This window comes from Coregonus clupeaformis, chromosome 3, assembly GCF_020615455.1.
Source record: "Coregonus clupeaformis isolate EN_2021a chromosome 3, ASM2061545v1, whole genome shotgun sequence".
Taxonomy (NCBI): Eukaryota; Metazoa; Chordata; class Actinopteri; order Salmoniformes; family Salmonidae; genus Coregonus; species Coregonus clupeaformis.
This window is the reverse complement of record NC_059194.1, coordinates 24,515,809-24,539,159: the sequence shown is the minus strand read 5'-3', so window position 1 is coordinate 24,539,159 and position 23,351 is coordinate 24,515,809. Positions and strand designations below refer to the sequence as shown.

The following is a 23,351-nucleotide window of genomic DNA, read 5'->3' as shown; positions in this document are numbered from 1 at the left end:
ACGGTATTGCATTTTTTCTGAATCGCACCTGAAAGGGCGTCAATTCTCTGGGAGTGTTTCTATCGGGAGGCTCGCGGGGCCTGAACTGACTATGGGTTTGGGTTGTCTGAACCTCGCGCCAGATGGCCTGGTGCCTTCTTAAAGCTCCAGTTGCTCGTGTTTGCACTCTGAGCGCGAGTTTGAGGATGCTAATTCAGCCGGATCAGGGATGGGAGGTTGTAAAACAATATTATACAGGGGAGAAAAGTGTCCACCGGCGTGACCCGCCGCGAGACACATTTAGCTGGAGGGAATCCTTTCAGAAATTCGCCACACGCGCCATGAGGGCGCGCAGAGGTCTTCTCACTCAGTAAAGTGCAAGACTTGGATCCACAAACATTCACTCTTTACCTTCTTATATTTTTCTCTCCACTTTGATGGCTTGAAAGATCAAATGTGAGGCTATGCAACCTTTTGATCACCACGACTTTAGGAACATGAATTTGGTAACCAAATTGTATCCACTTTAACCAACTTAAATACCCCATTATATATATTGTGTCCAATGTTTTCCAGTTAGGCTAAATATATGAAACAACCACATATGATATTCACCTCAAAATACATTTTGATTTTTTTACTGCCATAACAGATGCTCATAACCAGCACGTAAAACTCAAGCAGGGCTATTTTGAGGTTTATCTCATACCAAGGGAGATTATACGGAACGTTTAAGTTCTTTATCATATTTAATGTAGGAATAGAGTGTCAAGATTATTTTTTAGCATATTCAATCTGACAGTGGCACACGTTTGTGAAATGCAGCTATGACAATATGCGAGTGCCGAGGCAGCCCTGGGTCAATTTGGATATGTTTAAAGTTCTCCCTGAATAATCCCCCTTATTGTTGTGGCACACTTTAAAACTACATCTTTGGGCTGGTCCTCCCGGCTTCGGAAATCAAGGGCCCCTCTGTGTTGTGAATGGACACCCTGGAGGCAGCGAAGGGGCAGCACTTGATTTAGGGAGGGGGTGTAAAGGAGAGGGGAGGGGGGCTGGGGAAACGTTTTTGTGTGAGCTAAGGAAAAAGACGCAGTTTGGGTGAGGGGCGGGCTATGAGGGCCAGTCTGTAGATGAGACAGACGGCAGGAGCGCTCGACAGAGCAGAGCGCACAGCAACCAAGCGGAGCTACGCCTTTTCTCACCGCTCAGATTTCCAGACACACACTCCACACACAGACGGCGTAAGTGGATGTTGCAACTGATCACGAGAGGAAGAAAAACACTGCATTTGAGTTGGTGTTTTTGGTGTAAAATCGGAGCCAAAAGAAAACTCCGACCCGTTTGATTTTGGGTTCTCAAATCTTCATCGTCCAGTCGATTTGCACGACTTTTCACCGAAGGTGACTTACTGAAGGGATTTAACATGCTATACTTTTGAGAGAGCATCTTTTTTTCAAACCTTGCTCCTCCATGGTAGTGTAGCCCCATCCCGGGTGCTGAAGATGGGTGCCAAAATGAATACACCCAAAGGGAATACAGTATTTTCCACTGCACTATTATTATTTTTGGTTGCAATTATGCAGGACGTTTCTGGTAAGACTTTGAAATATAAAGTTTATGAAGAGCAAAAAGTGGGCACGGTGATTGCAAGGCTAAAGGAGGACGTGGCTGATGTTCTGTCTAAATTACCAAGTTCAGTGTCCTTTCGGTTCCGTGCTATGCAGCGGGGGAGCACTCCGTTTCTGTCGGTTCGGGAGGAGGACGGTGAAATCACCATAGGGACCAAGATTGACCGGGAGAAGCTTTGTGAAAAGAACCTAAACTGTTCTATCGAATTTGACGTTGTCACTCTGCCCACTGAATACCTCCAGCTTTTCCACGTCGAGGTGGAAGTCTTAGATATAAACGATAACTCGCCACAGTTCTCCCGTGCCATCATTCCCATTGAGATCTCCGAGAGCGCGTCTGTGGGCAACCGCATCCCTCTGGACAGCGCCACGGACCCTGACGTGGGAGATAACTCCCTTTCCTCTTACTCTCTGACACCGAATAACTTTTTCAAAATCGACATAAGGACCAGAACCGACGGTGCCAAATACGCAGAGCTGGTGGTGGTGAAAGAGCTGGACAGGGAGGTGCAGTCCAGCTACCAGCTGCAGCTAACGGCCTCGGACAATGGAGTCCCCCCGAAGTCCGGCTCCACTCTGCTCAAGATAAGCATCTCAGACTCTAATGACAACAGTCCGGCTTTTGATGAGCAGGTGTACGTTATTAATCTCCTGGAAAACTCACCACTTGGGACTCCACTGATTGATTTGAACGCCACAGATCCGGATGAGGGCACTAACGGTAAAATAGTTTACTCTTTCAGCAGTCATGTCTCTCCCAAAATACTGGAGACGTTTAAAATGAACCCTGAAAATGGCCAAATTACACTGATTAAAAAAGTGGACTATGAAACTACGTCTTCTTATGAGCTGGATGTTCAGGCTCAGGACCTGGGTCCCAACTCAATCCCAGGACTTTGTAAAATTGTCATCAAAGTGGTGGATGTGAATGACAACAAACCGGAGATCAACATTAATCTGATGACTCCTGGTAAGGAGGAAGTGGCCTACATCTCAGAGGGCGCGCCGGTGGACACCTTCATTGCTTTGGTGCGTGTGGACGACAGTGACGCAGGGCTCAACGGCGACGTGGTGTGCCGCCTGCACGGCCACGGGCACTTCCGGCTGCAGAAGACCTACGAGAAGAATTACATGATCCTGACCAACGTGTCTCTGGACAGAGAGAAGAGGTCAGAGTACAGTTTGACTTTCATAGCTGAGGACCGCGGCTCTCCAAGCCTTTCCACCATCAAACACTTCACGGTGCAGGTGTTGGATGAAAATGATAACCCGCCCCGCTTTGAGAAGAGTCGCTACGAGGTCTACAAGTCAGAGAACAACTCTCCCGGGGCCTACCTGATGACAGTGGTGGCGTCTGACCCTGACCTGGGCACCAACGGTCAGGTGACCTACACAGTGGTGGACACTCTGGTCCAGGGAAGCCCCATCTCCACCTACGTCACCATCGACCCATCCAACGGCGCCATTTACGCCCTACGGAGCTTCGACCACGAGGATGTCAGCCGCATCTCCTTCACCGTCCAGGCACGCGATGGAGGGAATACCGCCCTCTCCTCCAACGCCACCGTCCTCCTGACCGTGCTAGATGACAACGACAATCCGCCTGTCATCCAGTCCCCGCTCCTACGGAACCACACCGCCGACCTCCTCCTCTGGAGACACGCCTCCGCCGGTCAGCTGGTCACAATTGTCAAGGCCACTGACCGTGACACCGGTGCCAACAGTGAGCTGAGCTGCTCTATTGTCGGTGGCAACGAGGAGGGCCTGTTTGTGATGGATGCGCGGCAGTGCGAGCTGCGGACAAACAGCAGTCTGGAGGGGGTTCCCAAGGACGTGCTGGAGATCAGGGTGGAGGTGCAGGATAGGGGCACCACCCGCCTGTCCACCGGGGCCCTGCTCCGCCTCTCCCTCCAGGAGAATATGGACTTCTTGCCCCCAGGCCTCCCCACAGGCCACAGCCAGCCCCTCCTGGACCTCTCCCTCATCATCATAATCTCCCTGGGGGCCGTGTGTGCCCTGCTGCTGGTGGTCATGGTGATGTTCGCCACGGCACGCTGCAACAGAGAGAAAAAGGACCCCCACAACTCGTACAACTGCAGGGTGGCTGAGAACACGTACCAGAACCACCCCAAGAAGCCCTCTAGGCAGATCCACAAGGGAGACATCACCCTGGTCCCCACCATCAATGGCACCCTGCCTGTACGGGCACACCCACACTCACCTTCTGCCTCACCCGCCCCAGAGAGGGGCACCATGGGTAGCCGGCAGAGCCACCACAGCCGCCAGTCGCTCAACAGCCTGGTCACCATCTCCTCCAATCACGTCGCAGAGAACTTTGCTCTGGAACTGGCCAATGCCACGCCCCCTGTCGAAGTAAGAGGAGAGAGAGAGAGAGAGAGAGAGAGAGGATGTTGAATTTCATGTCCTTAGTACTGTATCAGTAGAGGGTTTATGAATATGTTATCTGCTAATGGTAGTCTTTGAATCACCTAAATGCCTTTGTATTAAAATAGACCACCATCAACATATCTATAGAATAAAGAATGTTTGAGTTTTGGCTTTGCTTTATATTATGGTGATATAGAAATTGAACAATGTTTACTATTATGATTTTTGCATTTTATATTTTATATTCAGTATTTGTTCTGAATTTGTCCACCATGTTGTGGTATGTTCAGTTCTATCCAGTGATCATCTCATGTTTTAGAACACGCCACGTCATATCAACGTTCATCCACCTCTTGTGACCTTGTGCCTGTCTGCTCCCATCAGTATTCATTTATTCATTTATCCTTTCATTCTTTTTTTTACATTTTCTTTTTTGATTGTAGCAAGTCTCACAGCTTCTGTCCATGCTCCATCAGGGCCAGTACCAGCCAAGACCCAGTTTCCGTGGCAACAAATACACCAGGAGCTACAGGTAATAACACCATCTAACTGCACCTTAAAATAAACACACCTGAAGGGAATCAGAATGTACATGTGTGCATAACTCAGTAAGGCTCTAAGGACTATTCTACAATACTTTACATTTTCCTAAAAAGCTTTTGGCTGTATTCCCTCGTAGGCCTATATTTGCTTTGTTCTATTTTAGGACTCAACCTTAATAACACTTGATAATTGTATGCAAAAACCTTCGCCACTTGAGAATTCACTGCACTTCGTTTTGATATGCATAAGCCTTGAACCATCCTCCAATGTTGTTTTCTATGAAAGTGTAACCATAATTTCCTCTCTCCGGCTCCAGGTATGCTCTGAACGACATGGACAAGTTTAGTCTGAAGGACAGTGGTCGTGGTGACAGTGAGGCTGGGGACAGTGACTACGAGGCGGGACGAGAGTCTCCCATCGACAGGCTCCTGGGTGAGGCCTTTAATGAGCTATACCCCCATGACGGCCAACACAGACCACATCCACAGCATCCGCATGCAGGTATACACCCCTCACCTCATCACCCCTCTCACCCCTCTCAACTCAAAACGCTCCCCCTTCAGCCTACAACACTCTCCCCTCTACATATCAGACTCTTACCCTATACCCCTGTTCTTTACTGAACTATACCAACAATGACTGCATGCAGGTATACCATCCTCACCCCTTTCACCATATCACTCCTCTCACCCATCTTAGCCCTTACCCTACACTACAGGCCTCCTCTGAGCTATGCCCCATCACAACACACATTATCACACCACCTCACCTCTCACCAGAACTATCAATCACCCCTCATCCCCAACACCTCTGAGAGATCCACTCCCCAGCTGCTTATCAGCACGGTGACTGGGACTGGATGGGACTGTGGAGGGAGAAAAGAGGTAGAATTATCACCTGTTTCTCTGATGAGAAAAAGCTCTCATCTCCTCCACAACACAATTATTTCAGAGTGCGATCAGGCAGCCATGCAGACAGCTGGGCAGTTCGGCAGGCAGACAGAGGCGGTTGGAGTGGGTTTTTTGACAGCTTTGAAAGGCTGTTTTTATAAATCAGTCTGGTTCATCTTTTATTTTTGCCTTTCATCAGCGGGGGAGGCAATATGCTGCCGGCCTGCATGGCTGCAGCTGCTGTTTTTCCAATGCTCCCCAATGCACTCTTCCTTCATCAGCTCTAAGATGTATTATAAATGGTCTTTTCATGGTAATGAGAGGGTAATGAAGTCCCTGAATAGCATGAGTGACTAGCCAGCGGTCTTTAATGAAGGCTTTAACTTGGCATATTTGATTTGTATAATTTATTCTTCAGAGATTTTTCATTTGAAGATTTAATATTGAATAGACACGACTTGAAAGGGAAAAATGCAGGTTTTTAAGCAGATTCTTTTGAATGAGTAAAAGTAGCCATTGATCTGGCCCAGTGAATTGTCCTGATATGTTAATTACATGGTACCCCTGCAGAGTGATGTGCTATCTAATTAGCTTAGATTTCCACCTATGTTTGTACCCAGATCATACAACTGTGTTTAAAGATGAATGGACATCAAATGTTTGATGTTAAAAGACTGTATGAAAGACAATCTTTCATCTCCTCCCTTCAAAACCACTCCCAGTTCTATACCTACTCATCACCATCTCCCCTCATCACAAGTCTATCAACAAAAGAACAGTAATACCAAGAACAATCTATGGTCTGTGTATGTAGAAATGCATGGCCATATGGGGCCCACCTACCATGTATTTCATCTCCCTGTGCAGTGCCTTTTGACTCTGTATCCCTGACCATGTCTCTCTCCCTCTCTCGCTGTAGCGATGAGACTGTGCACTGAGGAGTGTCGTGTCCTGGGTCACTCTGACCAGTGCTGGATGCCTCCCCTGCCCTCCCCAGCCTCCTCTGACTACCGCAGCAACCTCTTCATCCCAGGAGAGGACCCCCGCCAGGCCAGCGACCCCCAGGAGCCCCCCCAGCCCTCCGACCCTGCCCACCCTCATGCCCAGCGCAACAACCAGAGCTTCTCCACCTTTGGCAAGGACAGCCAGGAGGGAGCCGAGGAGGGAGAGGGGGGAGAGGAGGGGGAGGAGGACCTGTGTGGAACCACGTCCCTGTTGTCAGAGATGAGCAGCATGTTCCAGAAGCTCCTCCCCCCATCGCTGGACTCCTACGTCCAGGTCAGCGAGACCCAAAAGGGAGGGACGAGTATGGGAGGTGTAGGTGTTCCCATGACAGGGTCACTGGACAGGAGGAGGGGTCATCTGCCAGGTAAGCCCAGTGCTGCCGCCCACCAGCAAGGTGTTGCAGCGTGGGCCGCCAACACCCACTTCCAGAACCCCGGATCTAGCATCGGGCCCTCAGGCCACCCACACCCCCAGAATGGCAGCTACCACACCCTCAAACCCAACACCAAGCTCAGCCCCCAGAACAACCACCAGAACCAGGCCGTCACTAAAAACAGCCCTCAGAACGGACACGGCCACCCCACCCCCAAGAACAGCCCTCTCCTCACTGCCCTGGTCAGCCCCACCCTGGTGGCACCCTTCCTGGCACCGGCCCCCATCCCTGTCCCCCTCCCGGGGCCGTGCGGTAAGTGGCTCCCAGCCATGGAGGAAATCCCAGAGAACTTTGAGGAGGATGAGTTTGACTCGGTGCTGGGGCAGCTGGGACACCTGCAGGGGAAGAGGAGCGACAGCCGCCATGAGCTGATGGACGCCAGCGAGCTGGTGGCTGAGATCAACAAATTGTTACAGGACGTCCGGCAGAGCTAGACATCCCTAAATACCCTCCACCTTTGAACTCTGACCTCCAACTTCCTGTCTTCCTGTCAGGAGTCCTGCCATGTCTATGGAGGGGGAGCTGAGGAGTCTGGGTAGGAAAAAAGAAAAGAGAAACGAACGAAAGACATAGACCTGCAATTGTCGTTAAAGTTGCATTTCTAACGTATTTGTGTTTTGTGAATGCTAAATATCCAAATAATGTTTGTATTTTCTTGTTTGGTACACAATGTACACAATGTGACTGTATTTATCTTTGTATTTTAAAAATACATTTGTATTATTATATTTATATAAAAAAAATGTATATAAACTTAATCAATCAGAATTCTATTTTTATATATTGAATGCATGTTAAATTAAGAAAAAAATAATCAAGATTTTGACATGCAACTTAAAATCTACATATTTAATATTGTCTTTTGTATTGTGAAATGTTTTTTTATGTCACTATTATTATATGTATACATTACTATATTAATTATTGGACAGAAGTCTTTGTGGTGTATTGTGGGAACTTGGGGGGAAACACAAATAAAAGTGGAAAGACACAGAACTAATATGAGTTCGTCTCGATGTTTCATCTTTGACTAATGTTGTCATTGTATTAGAAGAACGAAGTCAGAGACTTTAGTTTATTTACTAAATTAAATGGTTCCATAGGAGGTTAAGAACCTTCACAGATCTCCAACATTTGGCATACATAATTCTACAAAGAGGTGCTGATAGCACAACATTGAACTGTTGTCTACATTTCTATGAGAAGAGTTCCATTTGAGCTCCCCCTATTGGTCAAAAGAGCTCACTATTGGTCCAATGGCGGTCAGGTCTACTACGGTCAGTGCAAACCTGTATCCTTGGGACGTCCCTACCCTAAAGCCTAATCTTAATCTTAAGCTTAACCCCTACCCTTACCCTAACCTTAACCATAACCATAACCATAACCATAACCATAATCCTTACCTAACCCTAACCTTAACCCTTACCTTAACCATTTTAAATGTCAACTTCAATGTGGTAGGGACATCCCAAGGACCCCAGATAGCACGTACCTCAGGTCTACTCCAGCACACTGCTCTGGGATGTAACAGTCAGAGCTTCTCCTATTCAAGTCCTAGATAATTGGAAGGAGGCTGTTCATGCCAGTATAGTGTTGCTTCCTATTTTCTTCTTGGTCGATGGCTTACACAAAACCTACAGATGTTACCAGCGCACTGAAAAACATTGGTTCTATCATCACCACTTACTACTGCTTCCCAAGTTGGTTCTTCAGATGACTTTACCCATCTGAAGGTCTGAGGCTCAGTTTGAAACAGAACAGAGCCCCCTGGAGGCCGGATTGAATTGTTGCAGGAGCAGGTTCCTCCTCTTCATCAGCCATAAGCAGCAGTTGCAAGCAGCTGGAGCTGAATTCACTTGGTGCTCTCAACCCTGTAGTCCAAATAAATCACACATTCAACCACGGAGATAGCTACAAACCAATAATATCAGTCAGTTAGTCAGTATGTCAGTCAGTCAGTATGTCAGTCAGTCAGTCAGTCAGTATGTCAGTCAGTATGTCAGTCAGTCAGTCAGTCAGTCAGTCAGTATGTCAGTCAGTATGTCAGTCAGTCAGTCAGTCAGTCAGTCAGTATGTCAGTCAGTCAGTCAGCCAGTCAGTATGTCAGTCAGTATGTCAGTCAGTCAGTTAGTCAGTCAGTCAGTATGTCAGCCAGTCAGTCAGTATGTCAGCCAGTCAGTCAGTTAGTCAGTCAGTCAGTATGTCAGCCAGTCAGTCAGTATGTCAGTCAGTCAGTCAGTCAGTCAGTATGTCCAGTCAGTATGTCAGTCAGTCAGTCAGTCAGTCAGTCAGTATGTCAGTCAGTCAGTCAGCCAGTCAGTATGTCAGTCAGTATGTCAGTCAGTATGTCAGTCAGTCAGTTAGTCAGTCAGTCAGTATGTCAGTCAGTCAGTCAGTATGTCAGTCAGTCAGTTAGTCAGTCAGTCAGTCAGTCAGTATGTCAGTATGTCAGTCAGTCAGTCAGTCAGTATGTCAGTCAGTTAGTCAGTCAGTCAGTCAGTCAGCCAGTCAGTATGTCAGTCAGTCAGTCAGTCAGTATGTCAGTCAGTTAGTCAGTCAGTCAGTCAGTATGTCAGTCAGTCAGTCAGTCAGTCATTCAGTATGTCTAAATAAACCAGATGAGGCTAACCGTATGGTACGTGCAAACATTTGGTGTGTATGTGCACCTTTGTGAGTCTGTATTAGGCTCATCCCAGATGTCTCAGTATTTTACCCATCACACATGTATTGTGCCTTTCCCACACTGAGCCCATAACCTGGTATAGGCACTCACTCCTTTCCTGCAAAGACACTCTGAGATAGAAAAAAACACTAGAGCTGTTATCAACATCTCATTGTTTCCTGTGTTCCTAGCTTCCCTCATTTGAGCCTTTACACATGAGTCTGTTTATATCAGCTAGGTTGATAGTGAGGTAGCTACCATTAGAGTCTTTTTTTCTGGTGGGAGAGGGAGTGATAGAGGGAGGGAGAGGTAGCAGGAGAGAACAAGGAGGTGCTAGCGGGAGGGAGCGAGAGGAGAGGTAGCGGGAGAGGACGGAGAGAATTACAGAGAGAGAAGGAAGGATAGAGAGAAAGAGGTATGGAGTTCAGAGAGAGTGAGAATAGAGAAACAGAGGGAGAGATAGAGGTAGCGGGATGGAGAGAAAGAATGATAGAGAAACACATAGCGAGAGAGAGGGGGAGGGATAAAGAGAGAGGGAGGGATAACGAGAGGAAAAGCCAGGGGGTATTGTTAGGAGAACACAGAGCTGAACACCGGAGTCTGTTGTGAAAAAGGAAGCCAGTGTTTGGCTTTTCATGTCGTCAGCCGTTTCTCCTGAATGCTGCTTAACATATCCTCTCTGACTACATCCCCTCCTTCCTCTCTCACCTTCTATCTCCCCCCTGAAGACGACTGTACCCAGCAATATACCCAGTCTAACAGAACCGCATACTCTCAACTCCACTCAATACTGTCAAGGTCCAGCTGCACTAAATGTGGAGAGATAGGTTTTCTGTGAGGTTTTGTTGGGACTGATCTGTCTTTTCAATGGCACCCACATTTGTATTGATTTCACAAAATAACACACATATGACAGAAACTGACTGATTAAAGTCTTACAGAGAACACAATGCCCATCACCATGAGCCCAACCTCCCCAATTAAGGTGTCTCCAACCTCCTGTGTTTCCACAGCAGGCCTAGCCAGTTGTAGGAGAGCCATGCTGTGTGCCAAGAGCTGTGGATAGGAGCATTGGAATATGGACACGTGAGAGACCCTCCAGAGACACTATCACTGTTTATTTTGCTGCTGATGGATCCTAAACCTCCACTAAGCAGCCAGCCAGCCCTTCTCATCACCAACATCTCTCTGACGGAGGTGGGTTGTGAAAAGGTATCTTGCGATCTTAAGGGCAGGCAGGCAGCAAAGTATAAGAAGCAAAAAGTGGTGATTTCATTCTCAAAATAATGTCAGTGGTTAGAATAAATTATAATGTTGGCAGAAATATGCAAAAACAAACGATAAACCCCAAAAATGTCTTAGAATAATAAAAAGTCAAATTTACTCAATACAAAATTGGATTTGGCCTTACCAAACAGTCTAGGGGTAACTTACAGTTGAGACAAAATTCTGCATACCCTCACATGGACACTCTCCCCATCAGAGTTTACAAAACACTAGCAAAAAAAGACAGGTAGAACTACCTAGAGCCCCTTTCTGGGCTAAACCATAGCCACAATTAGCAGTGGTGCACAATCACACAGTAACAGAACCCATGGGGAAAAAGGGTGCTTTCTTTGCTTCTCGAGCATTGTGAGTATACACGCACACGTCAGAGGGCACGCCTCATTGTAGAGCACGGACATGTACAGTGGGGAAAAAAAGTATTTAGTCAGCCACCAATTGTGCAAGTTCTCCCACTTAAAAAGATGAGAGAGGCCTGTAATTTTCATCATAGGTACACGTCAACTATGACAGACAAATTGAGAGAGAAAAAATTCCAGAAAATCACATTGTAGGATTTTTTATGAATTTATTTGCAAGTTATGGTGGAAAATAAGTATTTGGTCACCTACAAACAAGCAAGATTTCTGGCTCTCACAGACCTGTAACTTCTTCTTTAAGAGGCTCCTCTGTCCTCCACTCGTTACCTGTATTAATGGCACCTGTTTGAACTTGTTATCAGTATAAAAGACACCTGTCCACAACCTCAAACAGTCACACTCCAAACTCCACTATGGCCAAGACAAAAGAGCTGTCAAAGGACACCAGAAACAAAATTGTAGACCTGCACCAGGCTGGGAAGACTGAATCTGCAATAGGTAAGCAGCTTGGTTTGAAGAAATCAACTGTGGGAGCAATTATTAGGAAATGGAAGACATACAAGACCACTGATAATCTCCCTCGATCTGGGGCTCCACGCAAGATCTCACCCCGTGGGGTCAAAATGATCACAAGAAAGGTGAGCAAAAATCCCAGAACCACACAGGGGGACCTAGTGAATGACCTGCAGAGAGCTGGGACCAAAGTAACAAAGCCTACCATCAGTAACACACTACGCCACCAGGGACTCAAATCCTGCAGTGCCAGACGTGTCCCCCTGCTTAAGCCAGTACATGTCCAGGCCCGTCTGAAGTTTGCTAGAGTGCATTTGGATGATCCAGAAGAGGATTGGGAGAATGTCATATGGTCAGATGAAACCAAACCAACTCGTCGTGTTTGGAGGACAAAGAATGCTGAGTTGCATCCAAAGAACACCATACCTACTGTGAAGCATGGGGGTGGAAACATCATGCTTTGGGGCTGTTTTTCTGCAAAGGGACCAGGAGGACTGATCCGTGTAAAGGAAAGAATGAATGGGGCCATGTATCGTGAGATTTTGAGTGAAAACCTCCTTCCATCAGCAAGGGCATTGAAGATGAAACGTGGCTGGGTCTTTCAGCATGACAATGATCCCAAACACACCGCCCGGGCAACGCAGGAGTGGCTTCATAAGAAGCATTTCAAGGTCCTGGAGTGGCCTAGCCAGTCTCCAGATCTCAACCCCATAGAAAATCTTTGGAGGGAGTTGAAAGTCTGTGTTGCCCAGCGACAGCCCCAAAACATCACTGCTCTAGAGGAGATCTGCATGGAGGAATGGGCCAAAATACCAGCAACAGTGTGTGAAAACCTTGTGAAGACTTACAGAAAACGTTTGACCTGTGTCATTGCCAACAAAGGGTATATAACAAAGTATTGAGAAACTTTTGTTATTGACCAAATACTTATTTTCCACCATAATTTGCAAATAAATTCATTAAAAATCCTACAATGTGATTTTCTGGATTTTCTTTTCTCATTTTGTCTGTCATAGTTGACGTGTACCTATGATGAAAATTACAGGCCTCTCTCATCTTTTTAAGTGGAAGAACTTGCACAATTGGTGGCTGACTAAATACTTTTTTCCCCCACTGTATGAGCGGTGCTTCGAGATACGACAACACAAGACAAACACAAAGTAAGCACTCAAAATAAATGCACAAACTAAAGAAATGACAGAGCCATTTAGCAGTTTAGCAGGAGAATATTAGTTAAGCAGAGAATTAGCCATAGCATGAATAAAAATGAATAACTGTAGGCCTTTTTCCCGGCCTTATCTTTGGCAATGCAGTTAAAAACAATTCTGCTGGATGTCTGCTGCTCAGAATTTTTGCATTCCCAAACAAATTCCCAAAAGGACAGATGTTTAGCCATGCAAAAATACTAACAATACCTTTTTAAAAAAGGCAGTTTTACAGAAAATGTATTTATTTTATTGGTCATTTTGAAAACATTTATTTTAGGCCTATGTTTATTTTACAGCAGTTCACACATATTACAACCCGCCAAGCAGCCAAGGAATTCCAGATTATGCATTTGGTGTTGCAAAAGTTTTCGGAGCCAGAGGGCTCCTAAATATTCTGCAGGGTACGAGTAAGCAATATAATGTTGAGCGACGGGAGTCCAATGTACAGGAGGCTAGCCTGCCACCATCACTGTATGTGTGTTTGTGTGTGTGTGTGTGTGTGTGTGTGTGTGTGTGTGGTAGGTACACTCGTAGAAAAAAGGGTTCCAAAAGGGTTCTTTGTGGAAGGATAGGTTTCTACCAAGAACCGATTTGATCAGAATAATCCTTTTTGGAAGACAAGGGTTCTTTGTAAGGCAAAGGGTTCAACCTAGAACCTTTGACATCCTAAGAACCGTTTTGGAAGAAAGGATTCTTTGATGATTCTTTAGAAGAAAAAAAGTATTGTTTGGAAGACAAGAAGGGTTCTACATAGAACCTTATATAATATTTCCCAGCATGCTCTATTGCAGGGAGATTTTCTGAATTGTTTGTTTTACTGTAATATCTGTGTTTTTGAATTGATTGGTTGATAAATATTATGCTACACAAAGATAAATAACATACCGTTTTCTTAACTAATCCAATCTGTTAGTAATTGGATTTCTTCAATCTTCCCTACCCTAGCGGTCATTCTGAATGCAGGTTGCAGGTGATTACAAATTCCTCTTGTTGGATATCCTAACTCTGGCTGGATTCCAATCGGAATTACACATCACTTTGCAAGCCAGCATAATGTGACTTGCAGGCCTGATGGGCCTTTAAACTAGTGATGGGATACCGAGGCTTTCTGAATGCTTTGGAGGTTTCACCAGATTGTGCAGAAAAACGGTTCATTACTCGGTTCACAATGCACATTAGTGACATCTGGTAGTCAGCAATAAATAGAAGCGTGTGATTATCAGATAGACATTTTTTTCCCTCCAATGTTTTCATCAAACCTTCGTGGTGCAACTGTATGTCGTTGGCTTTAGTAGCCAATAATCAGTTGGAATGCCGGATTTGCATCTTACATCATGCTTCCCCTTTTTGCCTTAAAGTTTACTATTTTTCAAAAACTATGCCGTTATTTAGAATGATAAAGACAAAAGCTTATACTATACTAAATAAAACAAATTATTTGAACAACAATGCAGATAGTGTGGTTTCACATAAAACAATTTTCAAAAGTGTGCTTTCAATGAGATTCGACCGCATACCCTCACATCCCTGAATGTTCCATAGTTCCCTATTCTACCTGCCAAGCTACCAGTCAGGTGAAACTACCTGTACAAAATCCTAACTATATTTGTAAGTACGGCGTCCAGTAGAGGTCGGTGTTCGAAAGCAGCTTAGAATCAGAGAAAGCACTGGAACCACGACGAAATTAGTGGGATCTCACATTTAGCAACACACGGTTTGAAAAAACATGTGATCAACAGAGCAGAGCTGTTGTGAAGGAAGTTGTCAAGGAAGTGAGTTTGTGTTTATACAGGACCTCCCGCCCCCACCTATCGCCAACCAATCATGTCAATGCGGAGCTGTACGGAGACCTGCACATTGTTACAACATTTGGGAGGCACGCAGCATCGCCGTACGGAGCTAGATTTGGCCTTCGCAAGCCTCCGGAGGCGCCGCAATTGTGTCACACCTTACATATGGAGCCTCCGGATCGCATTGCTAGATCATGCATAAATTGGCTCTTACACCTCATGTCCACCAGACATCAAACTCTTTACGTTCTAGTGGAAGTCATTCATTGTCAATGTAGCAGTCCGCAACGCTAAGTTGGGGCTGCCATACTAGGCTGCAGTGCAGTCTGTGTACCGCATGCATTCAGTCATTTCAACTCGTGCATTGCTTTACTGTGCGGTGGTACAAACGGAAGTACAAACACAGACTCCAACTAGCTAGCTTTTAGCTGGTTGAAAAGCGAAGCACATGTGCGTCACGTACAAAAATGCAGGCAAAACAAAACTTGTATGCATCTGATGGACATCGGGTATTAGCTGCTTAACGATTTCGATGCATGCCTCGGAGCTCCGGTATCAAACGTAACATCACTACTGTAAACCATGAGATTCCTAACACACCTGTGTTAGGGTATAACTAGGCCCTTAAAGAAAGGCCTTATACAGCTGCAGAAAAAATTAAGAGACCACCGCAAAATTATCAGTTTCTCTGGTTTTACTATTTATAGGTACAGTGGGGAGAACAAGTATTTGATACACTGCCGATTTTGCAGGTTTTCCTACTTACAAAGCATGTAGAGGTCTGTCATTTTTATCATATGTACCCTTCAACTGTGAGAGACGGAATCTAAAACAAAAATCCAGAAAATCACATTGAATGATTTTTAAGTAATTAATTTGCATTTTATTGCATGACATAAGTATTTGATCACCTATCAACCAGTAAGAATTCCGGCTCTCACAGGCCTGTTAGTTTGTCTTTAAGAAGCCCTCCTGTTCTCCACTCATTACCTGTATTAACTGCACCTGTTTAAACTCGTTACCTGTATAAAAGACACCTGTCCACACACTCAATCAAACAGACTCCAACCTCTCCACAATGGCCAAGACCAGAGAGCTGTGTAAGGACATCAGGAATAAAATTGTAGACCCGCACAAGGCTGGGATGGGCTACAGGACAATAGGGAAGCAGCTTGGTGAGAAGGCAACAACTGTTGGCGCAATTATTAGAAAATGGAAGAAGTTCAAGATGACGGTCAATCACCCTCGGTCTGGGGCTCCATGCAAGATCTCACCTCGTGGGGCATCAATGATCATGAGGAAGGTGAGGGATCAGCCCAGAACTACACGGCAGGACCTGGTCAATGACCTGAAGAGAGCTGGGACCACAGTCTCAAAGAAAACCATTAGTAACACACTACACCGTCATGCATTAAAATCCTGCAGCACACGCAAGGTCCCCCTGCTCAAGCCAGCGCATATCCAGGTCCGTCTGAAGTTTGCCAATGACCATCTGGATGATCCAGAGGAGGAATGGGAGAAGGTCATGTGGTCTGATGAGACAAAAATAGAGCTTTTTGGTCTAAACTCCACTCGCCGTGTTTGGAGGAAGAAGAAGGATGAGTACAACCCCAATAACACCATCCCAACAGTGAAGCATGGAGGTGGAAACATAATTCTTTGGGGATGCTTTTCTGCAAATGGGACAGGACGACTGCACCGTATTGAGAGGAGGATGGATGGGGCCATGTATCGCGAGATCTTGGCCAACAACCTCCTTCCCTCAGTAAGAGCATTGAAGATGGGTCGTGGCTGGGTTTTCCAGCATGACAACGACCCGAAACACACAGCCAGGGCAACTAAGGAGTGGCTCCGTAAGAAGCATCTCAAGGTCCTGGAGTGGCCTAGCCAGTGTCCAGACCTGAACCCAATAGAAAATCTTTGGAGGGAGCTGAAAGTCCTTATTGCCCAGCGACAGCCCCGAAACCTGAAGGATCTGGAGAAGGTCTACATGGAGGAGTGGGCCAAAATCCCTGCTGCAGTGTGTGCAAACCTGGTCAAGACCTACAGGAAACATATGATCTCTGTAATTGCAAACAAAGGTTTCTGTACCAAATATTAAGTTCTGCTTTTCTGATGTATCAAATACTTATGTCATGCAATAAAATGCAAATGAATTACTTAAAAATCATACAATGTGATTTTCTGGATTTTTGTTTTAGATTCCGTCTCTCACAGTTGAAGTGTACCTATGATAAATATTACAGACCTCTACATGCTTTGTAAGTAGGAAAACCTGCAAAATCGGCAGTGTATCAAATACTTGTTCTCCGCACTGTATGTGTTTGGGTAAAAATAACATTTTTGTTTTATTCTATAAACTACTGACAACATTTCTCCCAAATTCCAAATAAAAATATTGTCATTTAGAGCATTTATTTGCAGAAAATGACAACTGGTCAAAAAAAAAAAAAAATGGGGTTCAAGTCTGGAGATTGGGCTGGCCATGACAGGGTCTTGATCTGGTGGTCCTCCATCCACACCTTGATTGACCTGACTGTGTGGCATGGCACATTGTCCTGCTGGAAAAACCAATCTTCAGAGTTGGGGAACAATGTCAGAGCAAAAGGAAGCAAGTTTTCTTCCAGGACAACCTTGTACGTGGCTTGATTCATGCGTCCTTCACAAAGACAAATCTGCCCGATTTGCACCCCCAGATCATCACTGATCCTCCACCAAATTTCACAGTGGGTGTGAGACATTGTGGCTTGTAGGCCTCTCCAGGTCTCCGTCTAACCATTAGACGACCAGGTGTTGGGCAAAGCTGAAAATTGGACTCATCAGAGAAGATGACCTTACTCCAGTCCTCTACGGTCCAATCCTTATGGTCTTTTGCAAACCTCAGTCTAGCTCTTCTTTGCTTCTCATTGATGATGGGCTTTTTTCTAGCTTTGTACGACTTCAGCCCTGCCCCTAGGAGCCTGTTTCGAACCGTCCTCGCCATGCACTTCACCCCAGCTGCCGTTTGCCATTATTTTTGCAGGTCACTTGATGTCATCCTATGGTTGTTGAATGACATTCGAATGAGTTGGCGGTCATCTCGGTCAGTAGAGAGTCGTTTTCGCCCTCTGCCGGTCTGTAGCTTTGTTGTCTCCAATGTCTGCTGCATGACCTTGTTCTTATGAACCTCCATCTTTGAATTTTTAAGGATGGAAGCAACCTGACGCTCACTGTATCCCTCTGCCAGTAAAGCCAGAATTGAACCCTTCTTTTCCTAACTCAAAACTTTCCTTTTCAACTCTTTTGGCATGGTCAATAGTTATTTTTTGATTAATATTACTTTTAAGGTATTATTAGCACTGTTTTTGCCATCCAGCTGGTCCTATTGCAAGAGGATAGTGATGACCACAGCAGTGGTTTTTATACTTTTCCTCGTTAAATAAGATTTGGTTCATGTGGTTCACAGGTGTGCCTGTGTTGGAATTCAACAGACACTGGAATGGAATGGCTGTCATACATGTAGAGATGCTGATTTAAGAAACATTTGCAGTGGTCTCTTAATTTTTTCCACAGCTGTATATGTAATGTATTGTCATAGATAATAAAATGGTAAAGGCTAATAAGGCGGGTGGAACCATTTATAGAGGGTTCTAGGCAGAACCCTTCATAAAGGGTTCTAGGTAGAAACATATACAGGGGGTTCTATGAAGAACCCTACATAGAGGGTTCTAGATAGAACCCTCTGTAAAGGGTTCTACCCAGTACCAAAAAGGGTTCCCCTATTGGGACAAACCAAAAAACCCTGTATGGTTCTACTTAACACCTTTATTTCTAAGAGAGTGTACTCTGGGGGCAGTGTTAGCGGTATTAGTCCAGTGTAATCCCCTTGCATGTCTGTAAACACCTTGCTGGACGGTGCTTCCTGGGTTTACTGTATCTGTGGAAACGCCAGAGCATGTGTAGCCATTTAGCCCAGATGCTGGCCAATATTACACTGTGTCTGGGTGTGATGGGCACAGCATCGCAGTGCTAGCTGTGCCACTAGAGATCCTGGTTCGAATCCAGGCTCTGTCGTAGCCGGCCGCGACCGGGAGACCCATGGGGCGGCGCACAATTGGCTCAGCGTCGTCCAGGGTAGGGGAGGGAATGGCTGGCAGGGAGGTAGCTCAGTTGGTAGATTATGGCGTTTGCAACGCCAGGGTTGTGGGTTCGATTCCCACGGGGGGCCAGTATAAAAAAAAAAAAAAAAAAAAAAACTATTCTAAAAAAGTATAATGTATGCACTCACTAACTGTAATTCGCTCTGGATAAGAGCGTCTGCTAAAAATGACTAAAATGTAAAAATAAAATAATGTGTGCATGTGCCTGCAGTTGTGTGGGTGTTTGGTTGGTGTGTCTAACAATTTGATTGTGCTTCTGTTAGAGGCCACCCAAAGAAGACCTGAAGAAGGACGAATGAGGAAGAGATGAAGATGGCAGGAACCACCTGGAATGAGGTCAAGAAAACCGGAACTGAGTGGAACTAAATAAGTCAAGTAAGTCTGTTAGACAAAGATTGGTAGTTTGTGAATGACAAGTAACCTCAAATTGGCTATATATATTTTTTTTTCTACAATTATAATGATTATCTATGACATTCCCAGTAGGCCTCCTGTATGGTTCTGTGTAATTACTGTAAACAGACCGTCTTCTCAACATCTGGGTTGCAGTAAACAGAGTCAACAGTGGCTGATACCTAACAGTTAAAGAGGAGTCTACTGTCATGGAGATGGAAATGGTTAAGTCATTAGTCATGGTGTCTGGTCTGCTACATCAATGAGAGCACTGGGTTGTGTGTGTGTCTGTCTGTGTGTGTGTGTATGTGTATGGGCATGCACCCGTGTGTGTGTTGTGTGTGTGTGTGTGTGTGTGTGTGTGTGTGTGTGTGTGTGTGTGTGTGTGTGTGTAACACACTTTAATCCATTCTAAAATATTTAACACCTGTTTCAGTGTATCCGTAACCTACTAATGTACATCTAGCTGCGCTAATATTAATCACATCAGCAGCTTTTATTTACAATCAGTCAGAAAATAAATAGTCTCATTCCCCCTGCCAAAGAAATACATAAATGTACATTGGGATTGATTGCTTCATCCGAAACGAAGGGGAGCCTTGCATATTAATGAAGATCTCTGGGTAATTAGACAAGGTGAAACGGTGATGTCTTCCAACATTTTCCATATTGCAGCCAGTCGCTGAGATGTTTATCAGGGAGATTTAAGAGTGTTTGGCTCTCTCTCGTTTGTCTTGTTTAATTAGGGTAAATATGTTGGCGTGGGGTGGGGGATCAGAGCAGGAGATTAATGGGCTGCTAGAATGCCTCTCTCTCTAAGTATACCACCATAACCCTGGCTGGCACCTGTGGGCCCAAGACTAATGGTTTCACTCTATTAAAAACAACACGGTGAACTCTCTGTGGAGGCCTATACTTTATTCAGGAGTGTGTGTGTGTGTGTGTTTGTTTGTTTGTGTTTGTTTTTGAACTTGGGAGTTCACTACCTTTACAATGACTATTGAGAATAACATTTCAGAAATATCTGTGCAATTTATTGTTTGTTTACGTATTGTATTCCCTGAGTATTTCAATTAGATTGTATGCTGTTGCCGTAGTCACCATCCTCTCTGTGCATGTCTTTGTGTTTGTTTGTGTATGTGTGCACGTGAAAGTATGTGTGTGGAACTGCGTACAGTATGTGTGCGCTTGTGTTTGTGCTTATCCTTTCCTCCACTAGATGGCACTGTTTCTGTTCCCTACATTCAACACCAGTTTATTCTCATTGTGAGTGAATATGAAAACTTAACATCAACAACATAGGTTTTACATTAACATTGCCAATCAATTAACGTTTACCATCTCTAGAGATCTGACCCAGGGGTTAAGAAACAAAATAAAAAAATGGATCTGAAATGGAATAAGAAACATAGTTATTTTGTCTCTTCCCCCTGTGGAATGTTAGCTGCTTGTATTGTAGGTCTCCTCCATTATTGCAGGGTGTCTATCTCTCACTCAGTGTATCAGAACTGATTGCTTCTCACTGCCAGAACAGAACAGAACAGAGCGTAATGAATCTCTAGTCTCCACTGGCACATATATTATCCATTCCACCTCCACTGAGCGCCAGGCAGAGAGACACAGACCAAAATCAATTAATTTGAGCTACTGCTTTAGCAGAGGAAGAGTTCTGAAAATATTTGATAATGTCAGTTCGCTCATCTCTCAATATCTCTTTGCACCATGAGGTGTTCCTCCTCATCAAAGAGAAAAATAAAGTTAGACGGAGAAGTTGAGAATATGAATCATTTCATAGCAAGGTTACCCTTGCAATTTACAAATCACCATAAGACTCTCAGCATCAGATTCAAATAGTGTGTTTGCCTGTAGCTTCCATTGCCTTTTAATGATTTTGTCAAGATACACTCTCTCTCAAACACACACACGCCTGCAGATGTACACACAGTGTAACAAATTGTCTGTAACCATAAAATGTTCAAAGTTCAAAGGGGTCTGACCCCTGACTGTGTTTCTCTGTGACCCCGTTGACACCAGAAAGATAAAGAAAGAACCGTTGACCTCTGTGTCCTCTGTACAGTGTGTGTGAGTGTGTGCGGTGTCTGTTTATTTTCCGATATGGCTCAGTGATTGCTCCAACTCTCTGCATGCTAGATCAGCCACCTGTGTCTCTGTTTCTACTGGCTGTAACCATCCCTGGTTGCCACGGCCAGAAACATCACATCAATACGGAAATAGAACTGAGAGGAAATGTCATCCTCTTGATAAAGAGCCACATTTGATTTATACTCTTATCCACTGTATTAACACCGGTCCCTCTGACCTCATTTGCCCTGAGTGATAGAGGTCAGAGGTCAAGCAAGGGTCATGGAGAGGTGAATCCGGCTCGATGGGAGATCCATGTTCAACCGGCAGCTCTCTCTCATAAACCCCTATCGATTATGCATCTCGGTCGGACTCCGCTGTGGCGTGATGGATTTTAATAACAACGGCAGGGGAGAGATCTCAGCCCTGCGCTGACCACCAGTCAAATGGCTCCCATTGATTATTGAGCTGTGGTGGTGGGTGGAGGGAGAGAGAGCCGCCGAGGCCACGTAGCCCCCTCACTCCCTTCACCGGACCACGCTGGTACTTACATAGTCAGGGAAGCAGGGCGGTTACTCACCCCACCACCACCTCTGCCAACGCCTAGCCCACCCCAGCCGTGAGTATCCCTGCCCGGCTGACTGACTGACTGACTGACGTCTCCCGACTCTAAATCTAGCTGAATGGATCCTGATCTATTCATCCTCATGGCGCTAGCCTCGGGTCTTTAACATGTGCATTCACAGTGCTCTATTAGGGTTCAGGCAGGCTGCATCCCGCCTTGCTAACGGACCTCTCTGTTATCCAACTGTTCTGCTGACGAGGCTAGGCCAGGCCCGGGAGTGTGGCGGGCAGGCTGGCTGCTAACGTATCGCAGGCGGGTGGAATGACTACTGCTTTCCATTGGCTCAATTGGCTTGAAAAATGAGAAGGAAACAGGTTTACTACACTGATGAGATGCAATGACCTCATAATGTTGACGTATTGAGTGTGTTAGCTGCTGAGAGGTAGTGGGATAGCCTAGACAGTAGAATCACCCCCACAGCAATATTCTGCTAGAATAGAGACAGTAGAATCACCCCCACAGCCATATTCTGATAGACTAGAGACAGTAGAATCCCCAAGTAGCCTCCCTCACACACACACACACACACACACACACACACACACACACACACACACACACACACACACACACACACACACACACACACACACACACACACACACACACACACACACACACACACACACATACACACACATTCACACACACACACACACACACACAGACACACACACGCAATGAGGGATATTTCACTCCATCCTCCTCTCTTCTTGTTCCTGAACCGTGTCATAAAACACTCCCGATATATATGTCTCTGGGACTGTAGCCAAATAGATAGAGAGAGAGAGCATGAAGAGTGATGAAACACATGGTAAGTTCATTTTCTCTTCTACTTATTTTTCAGACAGAGAGGGTACGTATGCATATAGAGGGTACATATGCATATAGAGGGTACATATGCATATAGAGGGTACATATGCAGATAGAGGGAACATACGTCTTTTGTCTAGAGAGATGAATGTCAAAACTCAGTTTATTAACCGGTTCTGTTTTTACACTCAGCAAAAAAACATTAGAAACACTTCATTTGGTGCATGCTAAAATTAAACAGGTTGCCCCTCCAAGTGTGGAGAAATAGACAACCACATAACACATTTTCTAAATCAGCAACGTTCTGTACACTAACAATTCCCCACGCACTACGTTTCCTCTTTCTGTCCGGATTTGAAGCACTAGCAGCTGAGAGGACATGGACATGAAATTATAAATCTAGCATGACCGAAATGCTACGCATGAATTTCCATAATGATCAATTCTTCAAGTGAAGAATCCCTTTTATTTCCACCCAAGCCCCATTTCAGAGTGCACGCTCTGTGAGTGTTAGACAAATGAAAGCACTTTTTCCACAGTATAATTCTGATGTGTTATCGCCTTCCATTATGTGAACACGTACCACGCTTACGATGCATGCCGTGAAGGAGGAG

General features: G+C 45.2%; 1 protein-coding gene across 3 annotated transcripts; it reads left to right on the top strand.

Annotated features, from left to right (window-relative positions):
- Positions 1-1,128: 1,128 nt before the first annotated feature.
- Positions 1,129-7,874, top strand: LOC121542524 (protocadherin-18). 3 transcript variants are annotated; one of them, XM_041851926.2, is made up of 4 exons: positions 1,129-3,983; positions 4,475-4,530; positions 4,858-5,042; positions 6,351-7,874. In XM_041851926.2, exons 1-4 carry the CDS (start codon positions 1,485-1,487, stop codon positions 7,301-7,303), a joined length of 3,693 nt encoding a protein of 1,230 aa, XP_041707860.1. In that variant the 5' UTR covers positions 1,129-1,484; the 3' UTR covers positions 7,304-7,874. The 3 variants fall into 3 exon arrangements, with proteins under 3 accessions (XP_041707860.1, XP_041707867.1, XP_041707857.1); XM_041851933.2 differs by having other exon boundaries at positions 4,442-4,530; positions 4,858-4,973; XM_041851923.2 differs by having other exon boundaries at positions 4,442-4,530.
- Positions 7,875-23,351: the final 15,477 nt, after the last annotated feature.